This window comes from Corvus kubaryi, unplaced genomic scaffold, assembly GCF_017639235.1.
Source record: "Corvus kubaryi isolate FWS band 111438036 unplaced genomic scaffold, C.kubaryi_AGA036_p1.0 split1-37355, whole genome shotgun sequence".
Classification (NCBI taxonomy): domain Eukaryota; kingdom Metazoa; phylum Chordata; class Aves; order Passeriformes; family Corvidae; genus Corvus; species Corvus kubaryi.
The window spans coordinates 211678-224810 of NW_024582078.1; the positions used below are offsets into that span (position 1 = coordinate 211678).

Consider the following 13133-nt stretch of genomic DNA (forward strand, 5'->3'; position numbering starts at 1 on the left):
ACCCGCTGTGTCCCTTGGTGCCCACCCTGGCGTCCTCCCACCGTGGGGGCTGTGAGGCTCCCAGAATAGCTCGTGGTGAAAAATGCGGATAATCTCTCAGTGTTTTGGGGAGAAAGGGGTTATTTTGGGAGGATGGCTGGTTTCTAACCCAGTGCCCTTCCTCCCAGGCCCGTCACCCTCAGCACCCTCAGATGTTTATCTGCTGCTGTTGCTAAGGGACACTGTGGGTGACAAGACCCATGCGCCCATGCGCTGGTGCAAATCTGATACTATCTCGGGGCTGTCACTGCTGTCCCCAACTCCAGCTGGCTCCCAGCTCTCCCCCAACTCCTCCACCAGGTCGCTGATCCCAGCTCTCCGTTACTGGGATCACCTCTCAGCTCCAAGAAAACCCATCAGGTTGCAGCTTCTGCAACCCCAGCAGCATTTCCGGCCCTGGGGAGCAGATCCCACTGGTCCCTCGGATGTGGTGGCTGTCACCCACACGTGGCCCCGTTGTCACCATCCCCTGTTGCAGCTGCATCCCACTGTGTTTGTGGGGCAGTTTACTTTCTGTTTCCTGTCAGAGTGCCGAGTGCTTGGCACTTCCATGGATCACCTCGTGGCCACTAATCACTTCCAGTCGCCTGGAACACAAACAGCCAGCGAAGAGGAAAATCCCAAAGCCAAGAATGGGGCTTGTTGCATGGCTCTGCTGGCCCCGCATCCGGCCCCTCACAGATCCGTGCACTCACAGATCCCTCCTGCACACCTGTGCAAACGGATCTGCTTGTGCACATGTGGATCCATCTGTACACACATGGATCCATCCATGCACACGTGGACCCATCCACGCACACAGATGTGTCTGTGCTCATGTGGATCCATCCCTGCACACGGATTTGTCCATGTCCGTGCGGATCTATTACGCACATGTGTGCAAACATCTGTCCATGCACATCCGTACAAATGCATCTGCTTGTACACGTGGATCCATCCGTGCACATGGATCTGTGCATGCACACCGTTCTGAGGCATCCATCCCTGTGTGTTCTGATGGGTGTCCATCCCTGGCATGTGCACATACGTGTGTGTGTGTGTGCACATGTGCCCAGGGATGGGCAAGCACACACACACATGTGCAAGGCCCAGAGCTCTGTGTGTGTACAGGGACATGTTCTGAGGGGTGTCCACACACATCCAGGGAGGTTGTGCGTGTATGTTCACAAGGGTACAAGTGCCCAGGGGTGACCACACACGTACACAGGTGTGGTGTGTGCACAGGTACACATCCCAAGGGGTCCCTGGCGTGTGCACACGTGCACATCTCTGTGTGTACATGTGCCCTGAAGTGAGCGTGCACCTACACGTGTGCCAGGCTCAGGGCTGTGTGTGCACATGGGTATCAGTGCCCGGGGTGACCGTGAACATCCCGGGCTGGTGGCTGTCCCTGCTGTGCAGATCTGTGTGTGTGCCCAGGTGTGAGCACACACGCGTGTGCGGGTGCCGAGGGGGGTTCGCACACACAGTGCCTCGGGCCGAGCGGTGCCGATCCGATCCGAATGGCCCGAGCCGTGCCGAGCTGATCCCATCCGATTCCACTAAGCCGAGCCAATCCGAGTGTAACCGAGCGGCTCCAGCCCGACCCGAACGGTACCGATTCGACCGCAGCGGTGGCGAGTCGAACCGATTGAACGATCCGAGCGGTTCCGATCGAACCCGAGCGGTTCCAGCCCGACCCGAGCGGTTCCGATCGGAGCCGAGCGGTGCCTGTGGGACCCACCGGTGCCTCCCGGTGCCGCCCGGTGCCCGCCCGGTGCCGGGCCGGCCCGGGCCCCGCGGGGCCTGGCCGCCAGCCAGCGCTTTCTCATAAACCACATGCTGCCGCGGCGCTATAAAGGGGAGCGCGGCCGCGGCGGCGGCTCAGCCCGGCCTCGCTCGGCCCCGCCGCTGCTGCCGTCTCGCCCGCTACGCCCGGCCCTGGCCCCACGGCAGCCCCCATGCCCCGCCTCGGAGCCAAGGTACGGCGGCCCCTCCCGCTACCCACGGCCGCGGAGACCCCCCTCAACCCGGCGCCCGCTGCCACCTGTGCGGGATCCCCGCGGGAGCGGCGGCTCCGGTTGTCCCCGTGCCCTCGTGGTGGGTCCCCTCCTCGGGGGGTCCCGGCTCCCGGCGGGGGATGCTCCAGCCCCGCCTCGGTTGGCTGTTCCACCCCGGACCCGCGGGGTGAAGCCGCGGCTCCAGCCCCGGTTCCCGGCTCCAAACCCCGTCACGATTCCCGGACCCGGCGTGGGGAGGCCCCGGCTTCAGCCCCGGCTTCAGCCCCGGCCGGTCCCCGGCCCGAGCCCCGTCCCCGGCGGGGGGATGCTGCAGCCCCGGCTCCATTCCCGGACCTGCGCGATGAGGCTCCAACCCCGTCTCGGTCCTCGGTTCCAGCCCCGGACCCGCGGGGTGAAGCCCCGTCCCCCTCCCGGTCCCCGGCTCCAGCCCCGTTTCCGGCTCCAGTCTCGGCTCCAGCCCCGTCCCCAGCCCGTTCCCGGCGGGGTGAGGCTCCGTTCAGCCGTGGCCACATCTCGGCGGTGGCCCAGGCGGCATCTTGGAGTTTCACAAGAGGGGAGGATTCCTGGACATCATCCAAGGGAAATTCCCCCCCACCCATCACCCAGGCACCCTCTCCCTGCCGGTGCACCGGGAGACGGGGGAGCACACCCACCCGAGGGTCCCCTCCACCCCCACCCCGGGAGTCTTGGCTCTGAGATGAGCAAGCCCCGTTGCTCATCGGAGTTCCGCCACGGATCGGGGCCTCCCCGCTTCTTTGCAGGGGGATTGGGAGGGAAATTTGGGACGAAGCCAGAGCTGCTGCATGGAAAGAGCCCGGCGGGTGCAGCTGGGGGGGTCTGGAGGGTGGGAAGAGGATTTTTTGGGATGGGTGGGTCAGTGTGTCAGATGGGCTCTGGAGAGCCAGGGCGGAGGAGGAGATTTGCAGGAGAGACGGAGAAATGGTGTGGGAGAGGGGAGAGGGACTGGATCGGGAATGTGAAGGTGGCCAAGAGCCACATCCAGGCTTGTGTCACCGGGCCTTGGGAAATTCCCTGCTGACCTGGTGCTCCTAAAAATAGCAGGATGGGGATAGGCACGGGGTTAGAGGACCACAGTGGGATTATCCTGCTGGACCGTGGCCAAGCCCCGGCCACCACAGAGGTGGTCACGCTGGGGGGTGGGTGGAGAAGGGCAGGGGGGCTTGGTGTGTGTGTGGGTTATCCCTGTTTCAAGCTTCTCCTGTGTCGTGCTCAGGTGTGCCTGCTCCGCTGCTCCCTGCTGTCATCCCTCCTCCTCCTCCTCCTCTGCATCCATGAGACGGAACAGAACAGCTACTGCCAGCAGATCATCACAGAGAGGCACCTGGCCGAGCTGGAGGAGCTGGTGAGTGCCCCCTCGGGGCTCGTTTGGGGTCAGACGGGCACAAACCAGCTCTTATTTAGTGCTGAAATAAGGAAACCAGGTGATTTTCAGCTCCTCTGGGGAAGTGATGGTACCCGGGAACTGAGCATCCATGGGCACGAGGGACCAGTGGGCGCCGGGGGGGTGACAGATGTTGTGCTTTTATCAAGGGTGGCCATGGAAAAGTGACGACAGGAGGGACGAGAGAAGACAGAAGCAGGAGCGAGGCCGGGAAGGGGACAGGAGTGAGGCTGGATGGGCGCAGGGGCGCTGGGGAAGCAGTGGAGGGGCCGGCGCTGCGGGCTGTGGTGTTTTCTGGGCGGTTGCGCAGGGGTTAAGCAGAGGAATCCGGCTGCATTCCTGAGTCCAGCTGCTTGCCTGGAAGCTGGGCTGGCAACGGGGCTGTGGGTGGGTGGCAGGCAGTGAGGGGGGCCCGGCCAGGCGATGGAGACGACCGGGCTGGGTGATGGGGCCGTCATCCCATGTGGCCCGTGGGCAGCTCTGGGTGCTGGCAGCCGCCCCGGAGCACAGCCACCATCGGATACAGCTGCCGGGCCCGTATCTCTCTCTCTGTGGCCCTTGGCTCACCTCCGAGCGGGGAATCACGCGGATATTCAGGGGAGAAGCGGGAATCGGGGGCACGCAGGGATTTGCAGGGTTGTCGCAGATTAAATTCTGCCTGCAGCAAGAGGGGTGTGCGGGTGAGAGACGGGAACGGCGCCTCCGAGTCCCCAAGAGCTTCGCTCCGAGCTCTGTGTAACCGCCGTGTCCGGGCTCGCTTCACCTCTTCCTCTTTAACCACCGAGCTGCGGGGCCAGGAGCCGCTCTGTGCGAGCTCGGCTTCCTCTGCCCGAGCCCTCTCTGCACACCACATCCCTGGAGCCTTGGCTCTGCCGCCCAGGGATTAAAACTGGGTCCGTGGTTGTGGGAGAAGGGAGACGGAGCAGGTTTGAATGGAAGATGTGGTTTTTCCTGCTGGGGACTGTAGCCCTCTCCTCGCTGATGGAGGAGCTGGACTTCGATCCAGCGCCTGCAGGATAATGGAGCAATTGTTTCCGGGACGGCATCCCAGTCTAGGAGGAGAATTGCCGGCCGGCAATTCTGCCAGCCCTCGGCCTCCCAGCCTGGGATGCCAGCCCGGAGGGGGAGCATTTGGTTAGGGTGGGTTTTTACTCCCACTGGAAAGGGTCGCGGCATGGGGGGCCGGCAGCCCTGCGTGTGGGACCCCGGCATTGTGTGATCCTGGGGAATGTGTGACCCTGGTGTCACGGCCACCTCCTGCACGGCAGGATGCTCTTTTGCAGCCTGGCTTTAGAGGAGAGAGTGGTGCGGGGGAGACCCGAGGAGAATTAAGCAGGGCTGGGCTCTGCTGTGGTGCTGGCAGGAAGAGGAGGAGGAGGAGGAGGAAGAGAGGCGGGGTGGGAGCAGGCAGGGAAAGACAGGAGAAGGTCTGTGATTCGGGGAGTACAACATCCTGATGGGAGCAGGAATCCTGAGCTCACTCCTGCCACTGCGTTGACCTTAGGGATGTGCCTGTGTGAGGAGGAGGAGTATGGGATGGGATGAAGCAGGAATGGGAGCAAAGTCCTTCAAGCCCTGCGGATTTGGGGGTCTCAGGGACCCCTTTGTGCCCAGAGCATGGCATATCTGAGGCTGCTGTCCCTGGGGATGTGGGGTGACATCCTGCTTTGTCCTTCCAGGCTGACACCCAGATGCAGCACCCAGGCAGGGTCTCCTTCAAGTTCATTGACAAGATGCAGCTGGTGAGTGAGTGGTTTCTTGCTGGGGACAGTAGGGGACAGGGAGCAGGGCTGGCTGGTGCATGGTGGGAGGTCCCCAGATCCCCAATCTCCTCTCTCATCTCCCTTTGCAGGAGACAAGCATCCCACTTGGCCAGGTGGCTTCCAAGTCCCAGTTTGGGCATCCTGTGGGATTGTAGAAAGGCATTTTGTGCCTCCGTGCTTCAGTTTCCCCCAGGCAGAGTGAGATGCCCATCCAGTAACCGCTGTTGCTTTTTGGTGGGTCTGTGTCCTTGCAGAACGACTCCATCTGCTATGTGAAAGCTGCCTTTCCCCTGATGGGCAAGATCCTGGAGCGAACAGAGTTCAAGGAGAACTCATCCAACGCCCGGAAGATGCAGATGGTGCGCAGGATGTATGACCACATCAATGAGAATGTGGACCCCTGCATCAGGGAGGAGGATGATGAGGAGAGAACGGTAAAATGTCCCCAACCTCATGGGGGTCTGGGCCTGGGTCTGCATCCTGGGTGAAATGGGATTTCCGTAGCATCCTGGGGTGAAATGGGATGTCCAGAGCATCCTGGGTGAAATGGGATTTCCGTAGCATCCTGGGGTGAAATGGGATGTCCAGAGCATCCCGGGATGGGTGTGTAGGCAGGACCATGAAGTAGAGCAGAGGTGGGGTGTGCATGGACACAGGGAGCCACGAGGAGCCACCAGATCCTGCCTTGGGAGCACTGGGGTATCTGTGGCAGTGACACCGAGTCAGTCATGGAGCCGATGCTGAGCCTGGTGCTTCCTCCAGCTCTCACAGATGTGCTTCAAGGAGTTCACCACCTCCCCCTACGAGATGCTGGTGCTGGTGAAGGATTTCTTCCAGGACATCAAGCGTCTGCTGCAGAACCAGGAGACTTTTGAGAAGGATTGCAGCCGAGTCTACCGCAGGACTTGCCTGGGACCCGGGAAGGCAGGATCCTCACCAGGTGAGATGCCAAGGCTTGGCCTCTGCCCAGTAAACCTGTGCCAGTCTGGGGCACTTGGGCTCACCTGCATGGAGCAGCTTAAGAGCCGTGTGTCCGTGGGTGCGGCATGTGTCCACCTTGGTCCCTTTCCCTGTGTCAGCGAGCTCTGCATCAGTGTCAGGGGAGAAGGGGCTGGCTGCCATTTGAAGGTGGGATTTGGGCTAAATCCTACTGGAAGCAAGGCGAGGGGGAGATGCTGAGGGGGACTGAGGAGACATCAGGCTTGGCTCTGTCTCAAAGCCCCGGTGCCGGGTGGAGCATAACGTGGAGAAATGGAGGGACAGCTGTGCCACCAACGCGCTGCATGACCTTGGCTGTGTCACTTCAGCTGCCTCGTGCCTCAGTTTCCCCTGGCCAAGCCTTCAGGGAGAGTGTTGCTGCTGGGGTGGAAGAGCCCCGTGTTGCCATCCGCTCTTCCGCAAGCGCCTGTGCTGTGTTTGCATGGAGGAGACGTCTCACTGTCATCCTCGTGTCGGAGCTGTGCCATGTCCTTGTGCCATGGGGGACGTTAAACGTGGCTGTCTGGCTCCTGCAAGTTGTGAATAACCCATTGCCATCACCTCAGGGCACCCGGTGACTCGGGTTTGCTTCGTCCCACCCGCTGCTTGTCACCCTCGTGCTGCCCTGCCTGCTCCTGCCTGTTCCCTGCCTCTCCCTCACTCTCCTAGTTTTTGAGGGGCTGTTTGACCCGCTTGCCTGGGGCTGCGGGGAGGGACGGGGACAGTGCCCCTGACCTCAGATCTGCTGGCTGTGCCCCTCTTAGAGGCTGGTGACCCCACGGCTGTCTCTTCTCTCTCCTTCTTTCAGGTGTGGGGACAGATCCTGACTGCAATTGCCTGTCCCCTGCCCTCCCTTCTGCCACCCAGCCCTCCCTCTCTGCTGCCACTGGCAGGGACATGGCACCTGCTAGCACCCAGGTCCCTTCCAGCCTCCTCCATACCGCCCTTGCTGACTTAGAGGCCCCATCTCAGCCCCCCAGTAGCACGGACGGGGGCTCAGGGACCGAGGAGGTCCTGGGTGCTGGGGTAGGTGACACAGCGCTGCCGTTGGCCCCCGGGATGAAGCAGACAGCTCCAGCCAGCAGTGCCGAAGCCCTCCAGGATCCGGCCGGGACGCTGAGCCTGGCACTGGGTGACATCCCCGTCCTCCGTGGGGACGGAGAGCTGGTGGAGTGGGGCACCGGCCACCTGCCTCAGGATCCAGGCCAGCAGTGGGGAGGCTCCATCCTCCCGGATCAGCCCGGCGGGCTCAGGACCACCACTCTGACAGCATCGCCCAGCGCTGGCTCGACGGGCGGCGGAGCCAGGATCCATCCCGCTGCGGCGTCCGAGCCTGTCACACAGCTCCGCTTCTCCAGGATGGCCCCAGAGCTGCGAGCCCCAGGCGGCCCCAGGGACAGGGCGAGGGCATGGGGCTGGGGGCTGAGCCGGCTGCGGGGCCCTGAGGATGGCGGCGGGGCCGGGCCCAGCTTTGACTCTGGCTTTGTTCTGGGCGCAGAGCAGCGCAGGAAGGAGCCGCCTGCCAGGGAGGGCCGCCAGGAGCCCCTCATCTACATTACGGTGGCCAGTGTGGTGGCCGTCCTGCTGGCCACGGGAGGGCTGCTCTTCTACAAGTATAAATCCAGGGTAAGACCCCTGCCTCGTCTCCTCCCCGGGCACCAAGATCCTCTCCTGCCTCAGTTTCCCCACTTGTCTCTTGGCCAATGTGGGTTGAGCCCCATTTTCCCCATGATTTTGAGACTGGGGGACAATTGGTGGTGCTGAGTGTGGTAGGAGGATGTTATCTGGGGCATTTCCACCCCTCCCCACCCTGCTACAGCCCCCTCCCCTTCCCCAGGGCTCATCTCCCCATTTCCCTCCCTCCACACAGGTCCTGGAGCGGCCACTGGAGGATGGAGGCTGCGACCCCAAGGAGCCGGAGAGGAGGTGGGTGTGATAGCATCCTGCGTGGGGGGGCTTTGGGGACCCCCACCCTGGGTGACCCTGCTCTAAACCCCCTGTCTTTCTGTCGCAGGGCGCTGCAGGGAGCAAGGGAATGCTCAGAGCTGGAGACTCAGGATCTCTGAGGTGATCAGGGGCTGGGTGGGACCTCACAGGGCTCCGGTCCAAGCTGTGAGGACAATATTGTGTCCCTGGATTGTCCTCATCGGTGCTGACCTTGGCCACGGTCAGGGAAATTCTGGGTGGGAAGACACGGACAGGAGCAGGTCTGCGCCCCAGCGCTGCCAGCATGTGGTTTCGCAGCTCGTTAATCCATTACTGGCCCTTTCTTAATATACATAATGTTTTTACATGTGGTTTTTGTGTGTTTCTCCCCACGCTGCCCTCCCTGGCAGAGCCTCGGCTCCTGCTCATCCCTCTCCTCCTTTTCCCAGGGCCCCAGGCAGGATGTGAAGCTGCTCGGGGGACGGATCCGGATGGAAGGAGGGTTGGCACGCGCCAGCCTTGCCGCGGTCTCACCGTGATGCTGACACTCCCTCTTCCCTTGCCCTGTGCCGGCGGCCAGAGACGGCAAAAAACTCCCTGGCAGGGACAAAAGGATGGGGGGATGTGCCCTGAGTGGGACCCCCGGGCACCGGGAAGTGAAGGGCTGGAAGGTGTTGGAACCATAACCGCAGGCCTTTGCCGGCAGCGGTGGCTGGTGGGACACTGCGGTGCTGAGCAGGACGGTGGAGATGCTGCTGGATGTGGGATGACGGATCCCACTTGGACATGGCCAGCGCTGGATGAAGATGGAGGGGACCAGCTCCCCAAATCCTCTGGCTCTTCTCCCATCCCAGCAGACTGGGTTTGGAGCAGCACCCATCGCCTCCTTCACCCTGCCTTCCTGAGGCTTCAGCTGGAGCATCCTGAATCCCAGGGGGGCCAGTCCTGAGACACCCAGCCCTGACTTGCAACTCAAACCCTCACACTGTGAATATTTAAAGCCCTCCCATGCCCATGTCCCTGCGTGGGGCTGGGTTTGGGGTGACCCTTGGCACCGTCCCAGTCCCCCCCCATCCTCCTATTGTTAGGGTTTATTTTTAATTTTTGATAGAGCGGACGGAAGTCTTTATCCTGCACAAGTGTTCTGGGGGGGCCGTGTGCCCCTCGCAGGGTCATCGCCGCGAGCTGGCCTCGCTGGGATTCCATTTCTTTGGTGACTGCGCTTTGGAGAAGGGAATGGGGCTGGGAATGATGGGATCCATGCGGGTGTAAGAGCTGGAGCTGCCCCAGCTGGGCACCCAGGGGCTTCTTGGCTCAGCCCCGCTCCTGGGCTTTGGGAAGAGCCTGGTTTGGGATGCACCAGCCCTGGAGATACCCCAAAATCCAACGGCTCCCTCCAGCCCCGGATGAAGCGTGGGCCGCGCTGCTCTGGGAGTTTCAAGTATTATTTTTATATGAAGGATGAAAATATGGACAAACCCAACTGTTTTTAAAGAAAGCATCACTATTAATTTGGGGTTTATATATATATATATATGTATATATATATATATAATGTGTATTTATGACTGGCAGAAGGAGAGGGTTCCCGGGCGAGGGACTGGTGTAAATCAGGGTGAAAATCCCTGATGCAGCAGGAAGCCTGGGGCCAAACTCCTGGTGGTGTAAGTCACCCGTTTACACTGTGGAGGAGCTGCTCCTGGGGGAGAAAACTTGCCTTTACCAACGTTGGATTTATTTTGCCTTTTTTTTGTTGTTGTTTGGTTGGGGTTTTTTGTTGGTTTCAGGGTGGGTTTTTTTGGTGTGGTTTTTTTTTTTATAAAATGAAATGCTGAAATATTTTATACAAAGGCATTTAAAAGTCTATTTAAAGAAAATAATGGAAAACAACTTGTATATTTAATATTATGAATAAACAGAGAGGTGTAGCTTGGTGTAAGTCTGTGGGGCAAGGGGGGACTGGAGCTTGTGACTCTCCTGTCTCAGCCCTGGCATCCCTGAGGGGGTGACTGGGGGCTGACCCCTGGTAGTCTTACCCTGATCTGCTTCCCTGTGGATGCACGTGGGAGTTCATGGCCACTGGGATGAGGGCAAAGGGATGCATCCGGGCCTTCCTGCCCCCAGCTCCCTCCGGCATTGCTGGGAGCTCCTGGCACCAGCTCTGAGGCTGGGCCCCCCCAAATCTGTGTCAACGGTTGGGAAGCAGCTGTTTAAAGCAAACACACTTGAGGCAAAGTTTCCTGGAGCACTTTGCTTAGAGAGACAGCACTGGAAGAGGCATTTCCTTCCTCCCCGCCACTCCCCCGGCTCCCCTTCCCTCTTTCCAGGAGCAGGGGAGCCCCACATCCTGCTCCCCCTGCACGGATCCAGCATCTCCAGGGGGATACCAGGGGCCTTCCACAGCCCATGGGGTGTGCAGGGTGAACACCCCCATGGCTCATCCGAGGGGGTGGGAAGGGCACGATGGGGTCCCGGGAGCGTTTTGCGAGTGCCAGGGCTGAGCTGCTGCTTTGTTTGCTGACAAACAGGATTCCTCGAGGGGAGCTGACTCAGCCCAGCCCTTCCTCTCCCCAGCAGCAGCCGGGGGTTTCCCAGGTCCACATCCCCTTCCCAGGGAAGTGGGACCTATATATATCCTGCTGGATCTGCGCCACAGTCATTATGGTCAGATTTGGGGGGTATTTGAGGCCAGAGGCTGCTCTTAGGGGCGGGCACCATGCCCGGGTATGGGGGTGCTGGGGGCAGCGAGTCCTTGCCCTGCTCCAGGATGCTCCAGGCAGCTCCACAGCTGCACAGGAGACGGTGACTGGAGCTGAACGATGGCAGCTTGAAGCTGTGGCAGAGCTTGTGGGGCAGAGGTGGGAGCATCCCAGGCTGCTGGGGGGGTGTGAGGAGCACCAGTACCCACCCCCTCTCTGTATTTACACCCCACAATCCCTTATGCCCAGGGATGAGGCTGCTCTATGTGCTGTAAAAGCACCTGGAAAATGCAGGGAAAAAGTCAAGCTCTGTCTCTCTGCCCTAGTGCTCGGGCCTGGAGGATCCCTCTGCTACTCATGTTCCCAGCTGGTGGCCTTTTCCCCACCCTGTGACCGGCCTGTGTGGGAGCAGGGATGCGATGCCCTGCCCTGGGCAGCCACCCCAGCCCCCTGAAATTTGTGAGGGGGGAAAAACCAGATCTCAGCCCCCCACTCAGGAATCCCCCAGCTGGGAAGGACACGGAGCTATATCCCTGTCCCTCAGCACTTGTAGGGGAGGGTAGAAAAAACCCCCACACCCCAGGACTGAGTGGGGCACGGAGGGTGGTGGCACCCTGGGGTCCCTCCTGGGGTCCCAAATGAGTGTTTGTACTGCAAAAAGCTGCTTTGATGGGATGAGAAAAGGGGATCTGGGGGAAAAGATGGATGGTGGGAGGGGAAAGCATCAGCAAGAGGCTCCTGGGACCTGAAGCATGGGCTGGCCTGCAGTGGCACCCCTGCATGGTCGGTCCTGGGGGTCCCCACATCCCTGGTGCTTGTGGCATTGGCAGGGCTGGGACATCTCAGGCTCATCCTGTTGCCCCAAAACCTCCCAAGCACTCGGAGACCCCCCCAGATGCCCCCCTGGGAACCCTCCCCAGTGCAGCCGCGGGCACCGCAGAGCTGCTGACAGGGCAGAAGCCACGGAAAGGCCCCAAGGCCGCGGTTCCTGGGGCACGGCGGGTCCAGGACAGGGTTTTGGCCAAGGAACTGCTGCAGGATTTAGGTGGCCAGAGGCCGTTTTGTGGCCAGACAAAGTGATTTTGGTTAAAAAACCGTTATCTGCACTTTTCCCTGGGGTTTTAACCCACACGCCGATGTTTTCCCAGCTTGTATTTTAAGGGAACACCCCTGGGAAATTAAAGGCGGAACAGGGCTCAGACCCCTCCCAGTTGCCTGTGGGGCATTTGGGGATGGGGTCGGGGTGTCCCAGAACAGAGCCCTGCCTTTCTGCCTGTCCTGGAATGGTCCCTAGAGCCCCTGAGGGGACTCTGTCGAGCCGGGGACCGCGGTCCGTGGTGCAGGATGGGGCCCCTCAGTGTCCCTGGCCCTGGGGACAGGTTGTTCGCCACCCCCCCGGAATGCAGGAGCCAGCAGCCACCCCACTGCAGGAGGGTGAAGAGGAAGAGTGCGGGAGGAAGCCCTGGCCAGGCTCAGCACCCCCAAAACGTGCTCAGCACCCCCCCCCCCCCGGGCTGGGGATGTGGGCGGGTGATTCCGGGGACCTGGTGGCTCCGCTCAGCTCGTTAATGGGTAATGAGGGCCGGAGGTCACTGCCCTGAGCCTGCGCTGGCGCTGAGCCGGGGCTGCGGTTCCAGCGGGGCTGAGCCTGCCCAGCGCCCTGGCACCGTGTGGGGTCAGACACCCCCAGGGCTGGACACCCTCCCACACCTGGGAGCGGACACATCCCAGGGCTGGACACCCATCCGGGGCTCTACCCCCACCCATCTGTGGCTGGACACCCGCACAGAGCTGGACACCCACGCGGGCTCGGGCACTCACCTGGGTTTGGGTTCTCACCCCTGGTGGGGTACGGAGGGCACCCGCTGGCCCTGCCCACCTTGGGGTTGCCCGCACCCTGTCGCTGCTGCCTCATTTGATTTTCTCCGTGATTCCTCCATTTCCTTGATGTTTTATTTTCTCACTGATTTACTTTTACCTGTGTTTTATTTAAACTATTTTCTTGATTAATCGTGTTTTTTCTCCTGCTTTACTTCTTCCCCCTGAACAAACACAATTTTTTTTTACCCAGAAAACGCTCGTTTTTAGTTTCAGTTTTTATTTTCCAATTAACGAATCAATTAATTTATTTAATTTATATAATTAGTTTCTATATTTATAGAGAAAAATACATAAAATTATGTAATTTATTTATTAAATTTATATAATTAATTTATTTAACAAAAAATTTTGTGCACGCTATTTATATATAAACGTATAAAATTAATTCACATAACTTTTATATTTTTATAACGCTTATAAATGTAAATCTATATAACTAATTTCT

The 13133-nt window shown here is 60.1% G+C and overlaps 1 protein-coding gene across 3 annotated transcripts; it reads left to right on the plus strand.

The window, feature by feature from the left end:
• The first annotated feature begins 1892 nt into the window (after positions 1-1892).
• On the plus strand, positions 1893-9916 carry CSF1 (colony stimulating factor 1). Of its 3 annotated transcripts, none has more exons than XM_042013685.1 (9): positions 1893-2000; positions 3274-3402; positions 5121-5183; positions 5459-5638; positions 5967-6144; positions 6991-7808; positions 8053-8108; positions 8197-8249; positions 8558-9916. In XM_042013685.1, exons 1-8 carry the CDS (start codon positions 1980-1982, stop codon positions 8246-8248), a joined length of 1497 nt encoding a protein of 498 aa, XP_041869619.1. In that variant the 5' UTR covers positions 1893-1979; the 3' UTR covers position 8249; positions 8558-9916. The 3 variants fall into 3 exon arrangements, with proteins under 3 accessions (XP_041869619.1, XP_041869620.1, XP_041869618.1); XM_042013686.1 differs by having other exon boundaries at positions 7681-7808; XM_042013684.1 differs by lacking the exon at positions 1893-2000 and adding an exon at positions 2988-3180.
• The last annotated feature ends 3217 nt before the right edge of the window (positions 9917-13133 follow it).

Coding starts and splice junctions, on each gene's coding strand:
- CSF1 (XM_042013684.1), top strand. CDS start 3,103: ATGGGGATAGGCACGGGGTTAGAGGACCACAGTGGGATTATCCTGCTG. Junction 5,639..5,966: donor AGGATGATGAGGAGAGAACG/GTAAAATGTCCC, acceptor TGCTTCCTCCAG/CTCTCACAGATGTGCTTCAA. Junction 6,145..6,990: donor GAAGGCAGGATCCTCACCAG/GTGAGATGCCAA, acceptor TCCTTCTTTCAG/GTGTGGGGACAGATCCTGAC.